The sequence below is a fragment of the Neolamprologus multifasciatus genome, chromosome 22, assembly GCF_963576455.1.
Source record: "Neolamprologus multifasciatus chromosome 22, fNeoMul1.2, whole genome shotgun sequence".
Classification (NCBI taxonomy): domain Eukaryota; kingdom Metazoa; phylum Chordata; class Actinopteri; order Cichliformes; family Cichlidae; genus Neolamprologus; species Neolamprologus multifasciatus.
In genome coordinates this window covers 17,255,615-17,277,331 of record NC_140459.1, presented here as the reverse complement: position 1 = coordinate 17,277,331, position 21,717 = coordinate 17,255,615, and the positions used below count along the sequence as shown (strand labels likewise).

General features: G+C 41.9%; 1 protein-coding gene across 1 annotated transcript; it reads left to right on the top strand.

The window, feature by feature from the left end:
* Positions 1 to 3,410: 3,410 nt before the first annotated feature.
* Positions 3,411 to 11,250, top strand: LOC146493257 (uncharacterized). Its single transcript, XM_085148848.1, has one exon. It carries the CDS (start codon positions 4,479 to 4,481, stop codon positions 10,611 to 10,613), a length of 6,135 nt encoding a protein of 2,044 aa, XP_085004974.1. The 5' UTR covers positions 3,411 to 4,478; the 3' UTR covers positions 10,614 to 11,250.
* Positions 11,251 to 21,717: the final 10,467 nt, after the last annotated feature.

Below are 21,717 nucleotides of genomic sequence, written 5' to 3'. Positions count from 1 at the left end.
AGCTTTGAATTCCGAATGCCAACAGTTCAAAGAGCTGCACTGGTGGTTAGGAGTGTATATGCACACACACACACATCCATATGTATACATGTAGCCATTCAGTTTAAAGAAACAGGGTGCCTCTTGGATCTTCACAAGGCCATGTTCATGGTTACCGTGGCTGCCAGTCACACACACATATAAGACTTTATGTCAAACTGAAACATCCACTTGAGCAGGTTGCATTAGGTTCACACATGGAAATGTGGGCCATCTTCTTCCCTTTAAGCCATCTTAGACCAGTAGTGCGTACAGACACACACACAGGATGGGCCTCGTGTGCGAGAACTTGCAGCAACTGTGGCGGTAGCTGCACAGTGACCTTTAATCCCTGACCGCATGGGAAAGTGGCTGCTCTCAGCTGTCGGGACCCTGGGGGACCCTTATCCCCCTCTATAATAGTTAAAGGATGATTAGGCATCAATGGAAAGACATCCGCAACATGCAGCAAGGAATTCTGCATTCACAGTTTAACATGTTCTCATTCCCAGGGGTGTAAAATTGAGCTGTTTGCCAGACAAAGAGACCCATCTCCACTGCCTCTGATGTACCAGACACATCAATTTTATAATAATTTAAAATCTAAAATGATATATCTATTAATACAGAATAAAATGAGATCATCAATGAGAGTTCGCGGCCTTGTTTAGGAGCAAGAAAATTCAGGAAAGCAGACAGGAGACAGGAGACGTGGTGTTAATCACAGGTTTGTCAGCCGGGAGCCTGCAGTGTGTATACTGTATGAGACATTTGTGCTTTGTTTTGCCCCCTGTTTAGTTTGGCTTTAGCTCGCTGTTTAGTTAGAAGAAGAAGACGTACTCTGAGAAATTACTGTTATAGCAGCAAAACATGAGACACACTTGGCTCAATAAAGTCGATGCAAAATTACAGAAGATATAGCTCAGAAAGGTGAAAACTGCATTGAAGAAGAAGCTCAATAAATAGAAAAAAAGAGAATAAATGAAGTGAAAAAAACCTGTGGGAGCTGCTGAGCCACAATGTGAAGCTCCTGGAGAATAACTGTTGTGCTGATGTTAATGTCAGATTAGGCCTGGAGGTCTGATGTTAGCTGAGATTTATCAACTTTTACTTGCAGTAATGAATGTTTAAAGTGTTCCTATTTCCAAAATACAGCCATTTATGTGCCTCAGTACACCACTCTGTAATTTTACATGAGGTGATGTAAACGCTTCCACTTTGCAATAATGCCATTTACAGCTGATTTGTGGAACTAAGAGGGAAGGAATTTCACAAACGTGACTTGTTTTCCAAAATCAGTGAGCTCTTTAGAACGACCCTGTCTTTCACCAGTGTTTGCATAGGTAGACTGTGTGTATATACACTGTAAATCTAAAATGAATGCATGTTTTCTGGAATGAGCTGGTAAAGATATGTCCTTGTGCTAGCAGAGCTGAAACAGATGTTAAAGAAGGCATCCAGCTGCATGTACAGTAAGAGTTGTAGTGGATGGGTTAGTTATCCATAGGCATTCATCACAGGCACAGTCATCTGGTGGCTCAGCTGATGGAGGAATCCAAAAAGTATGTCGATTCAAACAGCAACAACAACGGCGAATTCCCTCTGCAAATACAAGGGAGTGATTCCCACAACTATCAGTTCAATATCTGGGCAACAGAAATATCCCTTTTGCAGTAATTTGGCTGAGATTACACCAAAACTAGTGCAGTACCTCCATTCAGTTCAAAATATTTCACTTGACGCTGTTAAAAATGACGCTGTTCATGAGCAGGTATGAATCGATGGATGGAGCTGAGACCAACACCAAAGGATGCCTGGTACAGATCTCTGATATACAAGTTATGAGAATACAGTAGTGAAAAAAGCATGCTGAGGTTTCTCATGTGACATCTTGTGCATGTTGCTCAAGAGTTGTCTGACATATTGTATGTGATACAACCGCTGGATGCTAGAGAAAAATGTGTATTCAATGAGGGATTCCTACTGGCTGCCGAGCGCTCAGTTGGAAAAAAGCCACTGCATCAAAAACCTCCTACTGATTTGTTTTAGTTGCTAGCACTTTCTCCCTGTAGTTTTTCATGCTTGTCTGTACATGCTGTAGTAGTACTAGCTGTAGTATTAGAAAAATATGAAAAAGTGCAACCCACCAAAATCTGACAACACCAAATTCTGTTTTTTGTGTGCCACTGCACTGCACTGGGCCCCATACTGCCACCCCTATGGAAAAAATTCTAGAGGCTTCCCACTGATAGGCTCCACAGCCATCATGGCGAACAGAAACTGTCTTACACACAAGGTTACGAAACACGACCAACACTTTGCATGTCAAGAGTTTGGAGAGATGCTTCTGTTTTGTTTTTAACTCTTCAAAAGCAAAACAGAAACATTGTGGGGTTTTTTGCTTTCACGCAAACTGCAATCATTATGATTTCCATTCAAATAACTTTATACACACACTTGTAACCAATTTACTTCAGAGGCCAAGAAGCACATTCTTAACTTACCACACTAGTTTTGGGGGTTATGTACGAAAAAATAAAGCTCAGTTTGATTCTCGCACTTCGACTGAGTGTCGTGAGGATGTGCAGAGGTCGCCCCAGGATGCTAACAGAGTTTGGGCTGTATAATGCTCTCTCTTGGCTTTGGGCAATTTTTACACTCCAACAACAAGAGTGAACACTGCACACGATTATACAGGCATTACTACATTTAGACATCAGCATGCGTCTGCACGCACACGCACACACACGTACACACACAGCAGAATTTCTTTCCATCCATTTAAGACCTAAGAATATTTCTTGCCATGTCTTTTGGTTCTCACAGTCTTCAGTCACTGTAGGAATGCTAAGTATCCAGGCACCCCCTCTCCGGTTGAGGGGACCAGTGGTTAGGCCCATGATTTAAAACAACTCGGGTTGTTCCCATGTCACACGCTGCAACAGGGGGCACCATCTATGCCACGGCCCTCAGCAGTCAACTCTCCATGTGCAAGCTACACATACTTGGAGTGTTTCTTCTGGGTGGAGCAGAGACATCCACCTACAGTAACTCCGTGTTGGTGAAATACAGCAATTTGTTTCTGTGCATTCAAGCGTTAGCCTGTTCAGCTAAAATTAAAGCATCATCTCCTTTTTAAGATGCAGATTTCATTTCATTTTTGGACATTTATTTCATTTAAAGACACCTTGCATGACTTGCAGCAAAGCACCAAAATGCTTAAATGCCCATAGGAATCCTTAACACCAACAAGTTTTTCATTGCTGTAAAAGGACATCTGATCAAAGCTGCTTTTGCCAAAGTTAAAACAGCTTTGACAGAAAGGCCTACCAAAAAAACCCAAAAAACAAAATGAAAAATAAACCTTAGTTGTAACGGTCTTTTGCATTTGATGTTTTGCATTTGATGTTTGTTGCATTTGATGTTTGTTGCATTTGATGTTTGTTGCGTTTGATATTTGTTAAGCTGTATGTCTGGATTTTGTTCCTTTGCGCCCTCTGGTGGTGAACTATGTAGAGTACAGCTTTGCTGTTTGGGTCTCCACCCAGCCACTTGTCTTTTGCTAGCGCACACGGTGTCTGCATGCGGCAGCTCACAGTTAGCTCCACACATGGAGAAAATGTTGTTTAAAGAGTGCAAATAATTGACAAAGAAGATGGAAGATAAGGCAATAAGGCCATAAAGGACTATTTAGCACCTCCTGGATGTCAGCTCACGAGGTTTGTGTATTTTAAATGTTTTATTTTCTGTAATTAAGTATTTTTGATTGATTGACACTACGTACAAGAGCGCATTTTGATGTGATGTTTTTGTTTTATTGTTTTGTCCGTGAGCAGTTCTCACGGGTTGCCAAGACCAGAATAAACCCTGTTCTATACTACATCGTGCGTACGTCAATCCTTGAGGGTGCTACAGTGAGAACTCCTCTGCTCTGCACGGGTAGATGAAAGGACGCAGCCACCGTAGGAAAGTCAGGTGCCCCGAAAATAAGTGTTTCTTCAGGACTCAATATAATTAACCTCAAGAAAGAGAAATAAAAAGAAAAAAAATGGACAGTAAAAATAATTAAGATAAGTTTCCTTTTATAAATGAACAAAGGACTGGAATATTTCTTTTTTCTTTCTTTCTCATTGTTTACATTTCTGCTGTTTAAGTGACTGATATTCATACAGTGTTAACTTAATGTTGTGATGAGTAACCTGTGCATTGTGCATATGGTGGGCTTAAGCAGTTGCTGTAAGAAACAGTATTACTGGCTTGAACAAGATTTGTAATGTGACTTAAGTATATACGTTAAGTGATGTTTAAGGAGTAACAGTAATTACTGTGCTTTAAAGTTGTAACAGTAAACTTAGATTAATATTCAATTGCTCCTCAACTACCAAATCAAATTTAAGCTGCTGCACCTTTACATTAAGGCTAAGTAAGATACACAAAAAACAACCCAAACCCCTCCAACAATGGCAGAGTTTGAGGCTAATCCAGAAGTCAGTGAAAAGGGTGATGTGGAACAACTTTCTGCAGATGAGCAACTACAAGCAGTTGAAGGCACAGCTGATGATGTTTCTACTACCTCACAAAGAGCACGACAGAGCCAACGAGTCCGTACGTTGACGGAAAAGGGCAAAGAACTGTACGGTGAGCACGTAAAGAAGGCTGCACATCGTTTCAGTGTGCGCTATGAGAAGTGGAAGGTTGTCATTAAGGATGCCAAAGGAGCTATAGATGGTCAATGCTCAAAGGATCTGCTACAAGAACATGTTTCCAAGGTTTTGAGTGCTTCTAAGGATGTGAATGCTGCCTATGATGACTTGAGACGTATTGAATCTCCAGATAGTGACACAAGACGAAGGATGGATACGTGTGAAGCCATAACAAAGACAATTATCGAATCTGTAAGAAAGTGTCCAAGCCCAAGTAGTGCGGAGGTTCAAAGAGATGAAGAACTTTGGAAGGACACTGAGTCTTCATCTAAATCCGTAGCCTCAGATGTGAAAAGTCAAAGGGATGAAAAATGGAAGGAGACTGAGTCTATGCCTAAGTTAGAAGCCTCAGACAGGATGAGTGTTAAGTCACACCACACTAAGCTCTCTTCTCATTCGAGAGTTTCCTCTAGACACTCCAGCCGGCTCTCGGCTAAAAGACAAGATGCAGCTGCTGAAGTTGCAGCAAATGAGGCTGCTCTCCAAGTTCTGCTTGAACAAGAAATCCATATGAAGGAAATTGAAAGGCAAGAAGCAGAAATAGCACAAAGACAAAAGGCTCTAGAAGCTAAGCGCAGAGAAGTAGAGCGACTTGAGACTGTAAAAAAGCTGAATGCAGCAAAGGCTCGACAGCGGGTGTATGAACAAAGTGAATGTTCAGATGAAGAAATATACAACCTACTTCACCACAGATCTGATAAGAAAAATGAAGTCAAGTCTGAAAACAATGACCAGCATATGAAACGGTGTTCCTCGCCACAAAATGTGACACCACACCGAGAGGTGAACACAGAAGATCTGGTCAAAGCATTTGCAGTGTCTCTTAATGCAAGTCGTCTTCCAGTACCAGAGCCAACCATATTCAGTGGCGACCCTATCAGATATAATGATTGGAAAATTTCCTTTCAGACTCTGATTGACAGGAAAAATATACCAACTGAAGAGAAGACTTATTATCTGAGGAAATATGTAAGTGGACCTGCAAGGAAGGCAATAGAAGGCTACTTCCCGCTTGGCACAGAGTCTGCATACTATGCAGCATGGACAGTTCTCGAAGAGAGATATGGCAATCCCTTCCTCGTAGCAAAGGCCTTCAGAGACAAACTTGACGCATGGCCTAAGATAAGCTCTAAAGGCAGTATGGAACTTCAAGCATTTGCTGACTTCCTTTGCTGCTGTAAGACAGCCATGTCGCAAATGAAGGGGCTTGAAGTGCTCAATGACTGCAATGAAAACCAAAAAATGCTCGCAAAACTTCCAGATTGGCTTACTTCAAGGTGGAACAGAAAGGTTACAGAAGTGCAAGAAGAGACTCACACCTTTCCAAGCTTCAGCCAATTTGTAGATTTCATCTCACGGGAAGCCAAAATTGCCTGTAATCCCATAACATCTCTCTTTGCTCTGAAGCCAAGTGAAACTGAAGGGGCAAAAACAACAAGGAACAGAGGCAATGGAGTAAAGGTGCTAGCAACTAACTCAAATGAAAGGACTGTTAGTGCTAGTTGTGTGTACTGTGAAAGGTCGGGTCACAGCCTACTTAAGTGTAGAAGGTTCATAAATGAGAGCATTGTTGAGAGACTAAAGTTTGTTCAAGACAAGAAGTTATGTTTTGGCTGTCTGAACTCTGGTCATCGCTCCAAGGATTGTGAAAGGAGAGAAACCTGTGACACATGTAATAAAAGACATCCAACATGTCTTCATGACAATCGCATGAAGGAAGACAGAACAAGGAGAAATCCACACAAGAACAGTGACAGGACAAGACAAACGAACTCAGACGTCTCACAAGACAACAGTGTCACACCAACAACAAGTGAAGCAACTTCTAACAGAGTAACGCAGAATGTTGACGACACTCACACATCTTCCATTATTCCAGTATGGGTGTCAACCAAAGGTGAGCCAGAGCATGAAATTCTTGTGTACGCGCTCCTTGATACACAGAGCGATACGACCTTTATTCTTGAAGAAACAGCACAAGCTCTGCATATCAAAGGTGAATCGACTCAGCTAAAGCTCACTACCATGTCTTCAAGAAACACAGTTGTGTCCTGTCGCAAGCTTTCAGGTTTACAAGTCAGAGCGTTCTACTCAAATAAGACCATTTCCCTACCAGTAACATATGCCAGAGACTTTATTCCCGCAAACCGAGATCACATTCCATCGCCTGCAACAGCTAAGGCATGGCCTCATCTTGAATGCATTGCAAATGAGATCGCTCCACTACAAAGCTGTGATGTTGGTCTGCTGATTGGGTACAACTGCCCCCAAGCACTTGTTCCTCGTGAGGTTGTGTCTGGAAAGGAAAATCAGCCGTTTGCACAAAGAACTGATTTGGGATGGAGTATTGTGGGTTATGGCAATCCATGTCTCGATTATGGAGACGCCTTCGGAATAAGTCACCAAGTCATTGTGAAGGAAGTGGTGCCTGACATTCATCCCTCTTCAAACCTCACCAACAAGGTTCACTATGTCTACAGAACTCAAATAAAGGAAATGATCTCTCCCACAGAGGTCCTAAAGATGTTGGAGTCTGACTTTGTTGAGAAAGCACCAGAAGACACGAAGGTCTCTCAAGAAGATCTCAAATTTTTAACAAAGATGAAGGCTGGCATTAGGCACAAGGAGGATGGTCATTTTGAAATGCCACTCCCATTTAAGAGTGAAAGGCCGAACCTGCCGAACAACAAGGCATGTGCTATTCATCGCCTCAAATGTTTAGAAAAAAGGCTCAAGAGTAACAAGCAGTACTACATGGACTATAAGAAATTCATGGATGAGATCCTAGCCCATGGAGATGCTGAAAAGGTCCCAGAGCAAGACATTGACAAGACACCAGTTTGGTACATCCCACACCATGGTGTGTATCATCCACAAAAACCCGGAAAGATTCGTGTCGTCTTTGATGCCTCTGCCAAGTTCCAAGGCGCTTCCTTAAATGACCATCTCCTCACTGGTCCAGAGCTAACAAACACCTTGCTCGGAGTCTTGTGTCGCTTCCGAAGAGGCCCAGTGGCTTTCATGTGTGACATCGAACGCATGTTCCACCAATTCCATGTGCATGCTTGTGACCAAGATTACCTACGGTTCTTGTGGTGGGAGAACGGTGACCTTGAAACTCCATTCACTATCTACAGGATGAAGGTACACCTATTTGGAGCAGCATCTTCTCCAGGTTGCGCCAACTATGGCCTCAAGCATCTTGCAGCTGAAGGGGAAGGAAGTTTTAATGAAGAAACCGTCAAGTTCATCAAAACCAACTTCTATGTTGATGACGGACTAGCAAGTGTTGACACTGAAGATCAGGCAATACAGCTGGTTAATGAAGCACGCAAACTCTGCAGCATGGGCAAACTTCGGTTGCACAAGTTCATCTCAAACAGCACCAAAGTTCTAGCTTCGCTTCCGAAAGAAGAATGCGCTGCAGCTCCCAAACAGCTAGATATGGCACTCGGTGAAGTACATATGGAAAGAGCACTTGGCGTACAATGGTGTGTGGCATCAGATCAATTTCAGTTCAGAGTAGTTGTTAAGGAAAAACCACTCACCAGAAGAGGAGTATTGGCCACAGTCGCCTCTGTGTTCGATCCACTTGGGTTTGTGTCACCTTTCATTCTGCTGGGAAAGCAGATCTTGCAACAAATGTGTCGAGATAAACTCAGCTGGGATGATAACTTACCTGACAGACTTCGACCTCAGTGGGAGTATTGGTTGCGTGACCTGGGAAACCTTGCAGACGTAAAGGTTCACAGATGCTACATTCCTTCTAACTTCAAGGCACAGCACTACGAACTTCATCATTTTTCTGATGCAAGTGCATCCGGATATGGAATGTGCACTTACCTCAGAGCAGTAAGCACAACTGGTGAAGTTCACTGCTCATTGGTGATGGGAAGATCAAGAGTCCCACCAACCAAAGTCACAACTATACCTCAGCTTGAGTTGTCAGCGGCCGTTGTTGCTGTGCGCACTGGTGACATGCTGAAAAAGGAATTGGAAATGGAAATTTCAGAAGAAAGGTATTGGACTGACTCGAAGGTGGTACTTGGATACCTCAGCAATGAAGCCAGAAGATTTCATGTGTTTGTTGCAAACCGAGTGGAACGCATCAAACAAAGCACAGATTCAACCCAATGGAGGTATGTAACTTCCGAAGATAATCCGGCGGACCACGCCTCAAGAGGCCTCACAGCAGAACAACTTGTAGCATCAAACTGGTTCAAAGGCCCAGACCTCCTTTGGCAGAAGGTCATACCCAGTGGGGAAATTAAGGTGGGAGAGTTATCAGCCAGTGACCCGGAGGTTAAGAAGGTTCAAGTCCACAAGATACAAGTGGAGGAACAAGGGTCCCTGTTAGATCGCTTACACAAATTTTCCGACTGGTCGAGGATGATCAAGGCAGTTGCTAGACTCAAGCGCTATGTGAAAGAAACAAAGGATCACAAGAGTAGATCACACGACATCAGTAGCCTACAAGAGAGAAAGGAAGCAGAGTTAACAATCATAAAGATGGTTCAAGAAACAGCCTTTGCTCAGCAAATAAAAACCTTGCAACACCATGATGTGATGCGGATGAAAGACAAGGTTAACAAGTTACACAAGTTATGTCCATTTCTTGATGACCAAGGCATTCTTCGGGTAGGCGGACGCTTAACACATGCAGCTTTGCACCCCAATGTCAAGCATCCTGCGATCCTGCCAAGAGACAGTCACGTGTCGGCATTACTGGTCAAACATTATCACGAGAAGACATACCATCAAGGACGAGGGATCACCATGAATGAACTTCGAGCTAACGGATTCTGGATTCTTGGATGCAGCAAGATTGTGTCATCTTACATCTATAAATGTGTAAAATGCAGAAGGTTCAGAAGGCGCACAGAGCAGCAGAAGATGGCAGACCTCCCAGAGGATCGGATGGAGACCACACCGCCATTCACCTACTGTGGGATGGACTGCTTTGGTCCTTTTTATGTCAAAGAAGGCCGCAAGGAGCTAAAGCGTTATGGCTTGCTAATCACTTGCATGTGCTCCAGAGCAGTGCATCTTGAAATGCTTGACGATCTCTCTACAGATTCCCTCATCAACTCCTTACGTGCATTCATGGCCATCAGAGGTACAGTTCGCCAGATAAGATGCGATCAAGGCACGAATTTTGTCGGCACTAGAAATGAGTTTATTGTAGCATTTAAGGAAATGGATCAAGCCAAGCTAGGGAAACTGGACTGTGAGTTTCTCATGAACACCCCAGCATCTAGTCATATGGGTGGTGTCTGGGAAAGACAAATTCGCACCATAAGGAGTGTTCTCATGTCCATTCTGGAACAATCAGCCAAACAACTCGACAGCTCCTCTCTGAGGACATTCCTGTATGAAGTCATGGCAGTGGTTAATAGCAGACCATTGACTACTGACCAACTATGTGATCCATCAAACCCAGAACCTTTAACACCGAATCACATACTAACCATGAAGTCCACAATCATCTCTCCACCTCCAGGAAGGTTTGTGAAAGAAGATCTTTATCTCCGTAAGAGGTGGCGTCGTGTTCAACTACTTGCCAACACTTTCTGGACAAGGTGGAAAAAGGAGTATTTGTTAAATCTTCAAGGCAGACAGAAGTGGACCAAAGAGCACAGAAATGCTAAGATCAATGATGTTGTCCTCCTGAAGGATGAGATAACTCCACGCAACCAGTGGAAGTTGGCAAGGATCATTGAAGTGTATCCTGGAAAGGATGGAAAAGTGAGGAAGGTGAAATTGCTGCTGAGTGATCCAACCCTGGATAGAGCAGGAAAACGTACCTCCAAACCTGTGCACCTGGAAAGACCCATTCAAAAGACAGTCATTCTGATGGAAGCGGAAGAAGATTCTCCACCGCACTCTGCTTAAAGGATAATTCATGATAGTTCATTCAAAAGCCGTTCATTAGCTCATAGGCAATACTTTATTCTTTTTAATCACAAGTGATTGGTGGGAGTGTAACGGTCTTTTGCATTTGATGTTTTGCATTTGATGTTTGTTGCATTTGATGTTTGTTGCATTTGATGTTTGTTGCGTTTGATATTTGTTAAGCTGTATGTCTGGATTTTGTTCCTTTGCGCCCTCTGGTGGTGAACTATGTAGAGTACAGCTTTGCTGTTTGGGTCTCCACCCAGCCACTTGTCTTTTGCTAGCGCACACGGTGTCTGCATGCGGCAGCTCACAGTTAGCTCCACACATGGAGAAAATGTTGTTTAAAGAGTGCAAATAATTGACAAAGAAGATGGAAGATAAGGCAATAAGGCCATAAAGGACTATTTAGCACCTCCTGGATGTCAGCTCACGAGGTTTGTGTATTTTAAATGTTTTATTTTCTGTAATTAAGTATTTTTGATTGATTGACACTACGTACAAGAGCGCATTTTGATGTGATGTTTTTGTTTTATTGTTTTGTCCGTGAGCAGTTCTCACGGGTTGCCAAGACCAGAATAAACCCTGTTCTATACTACATCGTGCGTACGTCAATCCTTGAGGGTGCTACATTAGTGATTAATTATTCTTCTAAAGGAAAAGCCCAAAGCGATGGCTCTGAGCAAGAGAGGAACAATGCACTTATGACTTCAGAAGATTTTATGAAATGGTTATCAGTTATATAAATAATGTGTAATTAGTGGTAAATAAGAAAAGCCTGCAGACCCATGAGATGGGTGTGGTTTAAATACCGATGAGTATTAACAAGCCTGTTCTGGTGCCAGAATAACTTCAGTGGTTAAGCACAAAGTAAACATAACCTCGGAGTTTTGCTTTTATTTTAATAAACAGTATTCATGTACATCATGAAATAAATGTGGTTTTAGTCCAATCAGATTAGCTATGAGTGGTCAGTGACCGTGCAGACCTCAAGAATCACCATCGATTGTTACAATCCCTCAGACAGCTGGGACCCCAGGATTCACAGATGCCCAGGCGAGAGAGGTTGGAGATGGGACTGTAATTGGGTTGGGGGTGGGGTGAGTGGGTGGGGGTCTGGAGCTGTTAAATATACACAGGCAAATGTGTCCATGTCTGTGTGAGGCAAGTTTGACATGTCAGTGACCGCATGCGTGTTAAAAGTTTTGTGCTCTGAATCTTTTCATTGTCAGCTTGGCACCTGATTGTGATTAATATTTTACAGCCGACAAATGGAGAGCACAGGCAGGAGTGTGTGTGTGTGGGTGTGTGTCCATATGACAGCAGTATAATTGACATAATTACCCACCCCGACAGACACAGTAACACATGCACATGAGCAGCGCCCTTCGCTTCTCAGCCCACACGTTTAAGAATCAGACATACGTGGAACCGGCTCATACAGAGAAATGAGCACACGGTGCCACTGCGTACACACACGCTAATGTGGTGACTTTGAATCTGTGATGCTTTGTTACAGTTTGGTGAGTTTATTAGCTGTACTTCAGCTTAGATAAAGCTTGGCTTCATTCGAAAGATGGATAACATTTCAGTTGTGGAGATAAGTTTACATCCACTCATCATGGGCATGAATGTTGTGGTAATTTGGGGCTTTTAAGGATTTCTTTCCATTATTCTTTATCCAGGGTTTAATGATTGTACTGCATACATCTCTAATGTCTTTGAACAAGTTTGAATTTTTTTTAGTCCACAAGATCAAAGCACAGCTGTCCTCAGAAACAGCTCTGTTACCATTAGTGGTGTGAATACTGAAAATTATGGCATCGATCTGATAGCAAGTAAATACAGGACCTATAAAGGCAGCTCGTGTAAGGGAGCAGCGTGTCATGATTTATGAGATTAATTATCGTCAATCTACAAATTCACATTTTATTGAACAGCAAACTCAGATGATAGAAACAAAGCATTGATCCAATACCAACACCAGCGTCGGTAAAGATACTATCAATATTTGGATTGATCCACCCACCTCTATAGACAGGGGTGCACATAAGTGGTCCGCAGGTGCGCATTCGCTGTCAAAATAAAAGACGCGCACCAGATAAGAAGTTGCAACGTGTGTTTGCGTACATATAAAAGGCACTGTTTTTGTCCGCTAGAGTGGGATTTTCACGGTATATTCTGCACCACATCTCTGTGCGTTCATCATTTGTTTGAAGCCAGCTCACCTCCTGCAACCACTTTTTTTTCATGGTTCGGACTCCTTCTGACATTTCTTTGGAGGTGGAGGAACACCAAAGTAATTGCTTAAAGGAGCTTGCTTCTTTGACATCTTTAAGAGTTCTAAACAAATGTCTGTCCTCCTCCAGGAAATTTTGTGTACGCAAACGCGCGTTGCAACTTCTTATCTGGTGCGCGTCTTTTATTTTGACATCGAATGCGCACCTGCGGACCACTTATGTGCGCCCCTGTCTATAGCTACCATTGCGGCTGTGTTAAACAGTTAAATCCATTCTGTGGTTGCTCTGTGATGAAGGTTGGACAAAAACAAATGTCAACTCCTGTAAAATAAAAGCCTCCCATATGGTCATTCAAACTACACTGAAGTAACTAAGTAACAATACCAAAGATTTCCTGTTTCTTCATTATCTACTAAGAAATTTGTGATTTATACAGTTGGTTCATATTTTTAAAAAAAAGAACATATAACCTTCCAATCTTCCATTTTATCTACAGCACAGTCAACATAATGAGCTAACAGAACTGTTTCTGTAATTTTACACATTTGTTTCTTACAATTTAAGCCCCAATCAGCATTTCTTTATCATGTAGAAAATTAAGGTATATTGTTGAAAGTATACTTCTTTTTCTTACATTAAAATATCCCAATATCTCAAATATGTCTATTTGGACTATACATTTCTGTGCCTATGGTACGCAGCACTTTTATACCTTTGCTTGAATGGCACCTGTTTCGTGAACAGACTATAAACGTTTCACACCCATAATGCATAAAAAATAGCGTACGTGAAGAATAACAAACCTTCCAGCCCTTTAGTCTCTTTCTTCTCCAGCGAGTAATCTCTTTACAAACGAGGGCGTCAAATGCTTCAAACAGCAGATAACTCATTTTGGAATGAAAATTAACGCCAAAGTTAAAACCGTTATCTGTGTTGTTTGCTGTTTTTGTACATGAAAACTTCAAAATAAAATCTTTATCCCATGTGAAAGTTGTCCCCGATGAGACTCCTTTGATGGGGGCTTTGAAGTGGAAGAGTCGTGGTAATAATGGCAATGATGGTAATTGATAACTGTGAGCTGAACAGTAAATGGCTGTTCATTGGGGATAGGAAGTGCTGAATGCGAGCCAGACTGGATGCTGCCTAGCCTCGGGCTGTGTGATAATAAAAGGGAGGAGCTGGAACAGTGATGATAAGGAAAAGTGGTGATTGCATGTGTGTACTTGTTTTTCTCTGTGCCACTGCATCTATGTGAGAGTATGTCCGTTTATGTGCTGAAACGCATGTCCGTGTCCGTGTCCGTGTCGCTGTTCTGTGTACGTGGTGTCAGCTGGCGGTCGTACGGGCTTGTTAGGGGAGCGGGTGTGAAGGTCAAAGTTTATGTGTGGGGAGCAGGTGGTAGACAAACCAATGCATGCTTTCATTATGGGAAAGAAGAGATTAGCAGAGGTATTTAAAGAGAATATGACAACATGAAAATATGATTGAGTATTTCTGAAAGGTTTGAGTATTAAATGTATAACCCCACCACGTCAGGGTGTCTGAAGAACACCTCATATATGTACTCTGGAGATGAAGTGTCATTCCCAAGCTTTTATCAAAGCAAACAAAAAAATTGCTTGTGACTTTGTGTCTCAAATAATATATAAATGTTTTCTGTTCTCATGTACAGAACGACACAATTTGTCAGTCCTTCCAAAATCTGTACGAATCTCTTCAGGAGAAAGGAAAAGGCAAGCAACTGCTTGGGTCCGGAGGCCCCCTGAGGGCTAACAAACTTCAAACTGCAGCAGTGGCAATGTGTAGTTTGCAATGACAAGGAGATACTTGACCCTCCTCAGGGACCCCACATGACTCCACTCACTTCACTTCAGCTGCAAGTAGCATGCATAATTCTGTTGAAACAAACCAAATGACAATAACAAACACCTCTCAGTGAAAAAGAAGGGGAGTTATCCATCTGGGAGTGAAAGTAACAAAAGAAGGAAGAAAAAGCAAGATAGTAGTAGCGCAGCGGATAATAATGATTTATCATAATGCTAAATACTTAAATACTGTTTGTCAGGGCTCAATGCTGTGAGAGAAACATTTGAATAAAGCCCATTAGCATCAAAGAATTCCTTGTTTTCACTTTACTTTGATTTTTAACAGTAGTTATTTTCGTAATTAGAGTAGCATAGTGAGTCCAGGTCTGCTAACCGTGATGCTAGCAGACCTGTTAGCATAGCTAACAGGAAGCTATGTTAGTATAGCTGCCAAGAATAGAAGCTAGTAGTTACAGTAACTAGTAAACTCAAGTAAACTTCACAACCAGTCAGCTTGGCCTTGGTCCATATTACAGCAATCAACATGGCCTCTTCCATTTTTAAGCTAATATTTTACCTGTTGTTTTTTCTTTGGGTAATTTGGAGGGGAACTCAGCAAACTTGGACAATACTTTTTGGTACTTAACTGTTGAATGTTATGTTTTGAGCAGGTTTGCATTTTTTCCCCGTCTTTCTCTCTCTCTCTCAGGTAGAGTTATGTGCCAGAGCTTTCTAACTAGCAACTGTTGCTCAATAACCAGTCGACTTGCGGCATTAAGGACCGCTAACTACTGGTGCTGCTACTCTCTGCCAGATTGTTGTTGCCATAATGAAGGTAATTAGGCCTCCCTTGTTTCTTACAAGTTTTCGTGTTTTCCGCCCAGTAATTGTATCCTCTCCCCAGTTGTCATCTCGAACCCCAAGTTCTCAAATTTACCTACCTCAGCAGATCATCCGGTCACAAGCAAAAGGAAGAACCTACAACTCACCTGCGTGCACATTCTCCACCGGGTCTCTTTGTGCTACACTGGATTACCACCTGCCTGCCAACTGCCCCTCTAAAACACCTGTTCAAGAAATCTACAAGTAAGGCCTCAAACTGTAATTACAAACTTTACAGACTCCACTTGTCTGCTGTTAACACCAACAGAAACACCACCCCTGCTCTAGCACTGGTTATGTAGTCCATACCACTCACCTCTTGCCCCAATAACTCATTAACATTTGTTATTAAACCTATCAAAACCGCTGTCAGTTGACGTGGTGTGCTTCCTAGCTCCAAATTGCAGTTACAAAGGACATAAGTTGACTTTTAAAGTCAACTCTTGCTATATTGACAAGAGTTGGTTACATTGTGCCTATCAAATAAATGGATCCTATGCTATCCTGGTTGGAGGGGGAACCTATGAATTTTTGAATAGAGCTCCAGCAAGGGGGGGGGGGGGTTGGATAAAAGGTGTGGTCTGGATTTAACAGCAGTAAAACATCTTTAGGATATTAAGTATTAAGGCTAACACAGCATCAGAGCCACATTTGCTTTTTGATTTCACGCATCAGCGAGGCGCCACCGTGCAGCAGTCACCATCAACCATGACAACCGGCAGCATGTTGTAGTTGTCCTTTGAAAACTGGTGCCCCTGTAGGACGATATCCTGTTGTCATCAGTGACAAATCCTTTGTTTTCTTTTTTATTTCAATTCTCACACTTAAGTCATACAATATTTAGGACACAAAAAGTAAAGATTGGGGTAATATCTTATCTACCAAACACTGAATATATTGTTGGTTCATTTTCATCTCAAAATTGCATGGGCAGTTTAGATGATGAGGGGCGGGTTTTCAAAAAAGGTATTGTTGGAAAAAAAGGAAACAAACATACAAATGAGAGAAAGAGATATGAGAGGCAAAGACAAAAATAGTCTGAAAATAAACAAAGAATGTTAAAAAGGCAGCAGAGAGCTGTTCAGATAGCTTTTATCTCATCTTGTGAGTGTGTGTGTGGGTGTGAGAGTGTGTGCGTGCTGTAAACTCCTGGAGCCAGCAGGGCGGAGTCAGTTACTAACGAGTACAGATTTTCCCACAGCTCCAGCTGGTTTGAACACGCTTGCTCCTGCACGCGTCTGTATATGTTTGTGTATATGTCTGTGGCAGTTATCGGTACATGTTTGTGTACATGATGGTTATCGCTATATGTTTGCATATGCACATTTGTAGCTGTGTTGGTGTTGAAAAGTGTACTTTAGTCGTCACAATTTTGTTGTTCAACACCAGCTTTGTTAGTCATTTATTGATGTTAGGAAAAAAAGACAAAGCTTTATTACTGGCTTTTGATTTTATTCAACAACACTTCATAAATAAATCAACACCACATGCAACACATGACGTTACAGATGGCAAAAGAATGAGTTCCAAAACCACAAATTCTAACAGAGGGAGGAGGATTAGCAAGACAAAATGCAGATTATATTTCTGAAGACATTTTTTGACTGTAAGATTAGTGACTTTGTTCAAAATTAAGAAATGGCAACAAGACACTTGTTTTTTGGGGCGTGGGGGTGGAACAAAAAGTGATATATTTGGATAAGCATTAACACGTTATCAGCTAATACTAACAAGTCTGGTTAGCAAGCTATATCCATACACCACTTGACTGTCACAACAGACACATATATTTGTTTAACAGTTGTAACAGCCTAAAAACAATTCAGTTTTTAGACTTAACAAACAGCTAACAGCTACTACTCGATATTTTAGCACACTTTTATTAAACTGAGGTGACAATTTGGGCCAAAGGGAAGAGCAGTAGAGGTGTTACCTAATGTTAGCGCTGGTTATCAACTAGCTTGTTTAGCATATTCTAATTCAGTGGGAGATGCTAATGTTTGTTGATCTTAAACATGTACTAAACAACAAACTCTGTGCTTTTTTTTGTAAATGACCATGTCCTAATTACACATAACTTTAGCTACATATACAAGACCACTTTTTTGTGGCCAGCTGTAAATTTATTTTTGTTTTTAATTTTAGGTTGTGTTTTTTAACACCAGTGCTAGCTAGAACTTATTAGCATATTGCCTTAGTATTGGTCATTTTAAACAAAATGGCACTTGCTTGGGTTGAAAAACAAAGTCATTGTAATGAAGTTTGACTTTATATGCAAAGCCAACATTGCAGAACCAGAGAGGTGGGCTGTCTAATGGGTTCAGCATATTGTGGGGATGGCTCTGCCTGTTAAACAGGCATATAATCAGCTTAGCTGTTGCCTCCACTGTTAGCTTAAAAGTGCAACATGCAAACCCCACGATTCGACCTTTGTTCCTTTTGTATCGACTGCAACACAAATAGTAAATAACTAAGCAATATTCCCACATTGAACAGGATGTGAAAAAGAATCTTTTCAAGTGACTTGACTAGCCTCCACTTTTCAAGCTCCAGCATTGAAAATAAGTAGCCTTGGTATTGTACTTCAGCTCACTGCCATCTGGGCCTTAGGCCACCTTTAAAACCAGCAGTAACCCTGCTTTAAAAAATGCAGCTCCCTCATTCATTTGAATACAACTGTGGCGCCAAGCTTATTCAGCAAACAAGTTGTACCTGGCTCTTTTCCTGCAATAAAACTCTTTCTAGTAGGAAACCGCACTGGTTAGCTATATTTATGTAACTGACGCATTCCTTTTGGATTTATTTGTAACGTGAACTCTGTATTTATGCTGTTTACCTCATGATTGCTGTGATAAAAAATTGAAATAGATTCCACTATGATAACCCTCTGATAACTGAGTATTACAGATCATTTGGAAGTGAGCTTTTTGGCTGATAAGCCTTTTAACTCTCTCCATAAGAGTCCTTAAATCTGAATTTCTTCATTTCTAAAAGACACAGAAGAAACTTCAGTCATATGTGTTCATGTCGTCTGTTCTGTTTGTTCCATAGTGAGAAAGCTCTCAGTCTCATGAACGGGGCGTGAGCACACCGTCGTATTGTTGTTTACTCATGCTTCCATTGTGTTAGTGTGTGTGTGTTTCAGTCCCATGCGTGCATGCTGTTGGCTCGTCTTTGATTGTTCTATTCAATATTTGAAAAAGTGTGTGCTATATTATACAGAACAACTGCAGCAGGAAGCAATGCCATGCAGGATAACATCGGCCTCAATGTAGGGTTTGGTTACCCAGGGGATACGGAGCTAGTGACTAGTACACACACACATTTGCACAACACCTACACCCACAATTGGGAGCCAATAAGGCTGGACAGCATTCTCTTCAGTAGGTCTTTCAAAAACCAATCAAGCAGACATCTTGGCTCTTGTCATTGTTGGCTGCTGCAGCACTGTCGCCTTTGTCACCGGATATAACTACAAGTAGCTCAAGACTGTGTAAATCTCAGGATGTAGGCTGTTGTGCCAAAGTTGTATACAGAGCGCAGGGAAGTCATTTTGCCTGAACACAAATATGCTGTGTAAAAGCATTTAAAACTGCCAGAGGTGGCAGTTAATACTCTAAGGTGTGTTTCTTTGAGTGCAATAAACATGTTATCTATGGTACCTTAAAATGATAAGAAACACAGAGCTGGTAGGTCAGTGAGTTTATTGATGACTATTGAATGATATGATAGCGCAGAGCTGCTGCAGATGATATGAACTTCCCATTCCACCACATCCCGAAGGTGGTGGAACAGCTCCCTTAATTTGAGTACAGTGAACTCATTGTCATGTTCAAGATGTCTTGAGCTTAGTGACATGGTGTGTTATCTTGCACACCATATCTTGTAAGCTGTTGCAGTCACTTAAATCACATTTCAACCCTGTGATGCTTAGTTTGAACTTAAATGATCTTGACCACGTCTGCATGCTCCAATGTTATTGGCTGATTAGAGATGTGTCCCAAAACCTAGGCCACATCCTTCGGATGCCGCATTCGTTTACCGATTACTCACAGCCAGGTGACGAAGGCTGTACCAATTCGAAGGTTGCTCCAAACGCGGCCAACAAATACGTCCTTCATTTCCCCGAATTTGAAGGATGGATCAGGTGTGTCCTTTGTGGCCCATCATATCCCAGAATTCATAGCGTGGCCCAGCCACTTCCAGTTTCCAACAATGGCAGCAGCTGCTTCGTTTTAATATTACTCTTATTAATCTTTCTGGGTCACAAAATAATGTTTTAACATATTTTCAAGCGAGAATGTGCCTGTGTAAACTTCAAATATCTGCTCGGTTTATCAAGACATCGCATATTTGCAAAAGTGCTCCAACATTTTTGGAGATGTTACCCACCAGATCGATGGCTAGCCGGGGTTCTAGGGTCACTAGAGCCGGCGAGACCAGCACATCGTTTTCAAACCCCCGTGGTCTTTCGCTACTCAGATTAAATATGATATATAAGTCACTCAGCTTAAACATGTTGTTGTTTGGCTTTTTTCAGTGTTTCATTTGTTCCTGATTAAATCAGTTTGGCTGAGATAAAAGTTATTAGATTAGATTAGATTAGATTAGATTAGATTAGATTAGATTAGATAAAAATTTATTAATCCCTCTGGGTTTCCTCTGGGGTTTTCACACAGGTCAATAAACATCAAACAGAAAACTGATTAAACAGAAGTGTCAGACAGTCGAGAATTTACTCCAGTGTCCAGTTATATTTTAGATAGCAAGGAGCAGATGGCCGAGTTTATTCAACTCCACCGAGACAGCTGGTGATGCAATTCTGAAGGTTAGACCGTCCAATTTCACAATCTCGCGCTTCCGGCCTTCTCGGTCTTCGAAGGACCTGGCCCACGTAGACCACAAAGGCCGGGTCGTCCGAAGGATGCAGCCTAGGTTTTGGGACATAGGTTAGATGTTTGCATTAACCAACACTTAATAAAGTGACTGTTGCAATGTAATTAGAAGAGCTTTGTTTACCTAAATTCAGTTAACTGTTGGTATTACCTGGAGTTTGTCTATGAGTATAGATAGATAGATAGATAGATAGATCAGCATATATTATTCTACATACTGCTATATATTATTATATTATTACTCCAAATGATGTACCCAGAGCTTCTTTAGAAATGATTGAAAATGCACTTTGCAAAACAAGGACTTCTGTGTCGTCGTCATTCTTTGCCTTTCTTTGACCTTTGACATTTTCAGATGAAATAATGATTACTTGTTGCCACGTCCTGGGGTGAAAATGAAGTAAATTAAGGCCAACGGGGTAAAGTCTGAATAGCTGATGTCACAGTTCACTGGTCTGTGTGTTAATGTGTCAGCGGGCATTTTGTTGTGTTTGGTAGCGAGAGCCATCGTCTTGCGTAACAAGTAAAAAAGTGTGTGTGTGTGTGTGTGTGTGTGTGTGTGTGTGTGTGTGTGTGTGTGTGTGTGTGTGTGAATAACAGTGGAGTTGCTAACAAGACATCAGTAGCACCTTCAGCCACAGTAGGATCTCAACCCTCAGGGCTGTAATCTCACACACAAACACACACATTCCTTTTGCCTGGTGTACCAAACGCTATTCAGCCAGCGCACAATATGCACACACGCGCAAAGACATGCACACACACATGCATGAATACAATAACAAAGTGCTGAATGCACAGCAGTGACTGTATAAACACTTGGACATTAAAAGTCTCAGGGCACCAGCGTTTGCAGGAACAATGGCACACAAACACACACACTTTTGTTTTCACACAAACACTCCACATGTTCTCAGCCGCTCCCACACACACACACACACAGACACACACACACCCTCCTGGCTGGCCTGATCCCTTATGATTTTCTTTTTCTCCCAGTGCTCACAAACGCAAACTCTCACACACACTCGGCGCTCCCACAGTCGTTCACATCTGTTCGGATTTGTTTTCTGTCTGAAGCACAATCCCACTCTTCTTCACTCCCTCCTTTCCTCGCTGCTCATCTCCGTACTTTGTTTCCTCTGTAGCCGCAGCAGGCCAAAGGAAACTTTGCACAGCTTACACTCTCTCAGCTGTTCTTGTGTTGGGCATAAGCACATGTTTAAGGCACATACCCATAAATTTACCCCAGGCCTTTCAGCCTGACGGGTCTCTCGGCAAC

What these genes read in the sequence shown, in the direction of transcription:
- LOC146493257 (XM_085148848.1), top strand. Translation starts at nt 4,479, where the DNA reads ATGGCAGAGTTTGAGGCTAATCCAGAAGTCAGTGAAAAGGGTGATGTG.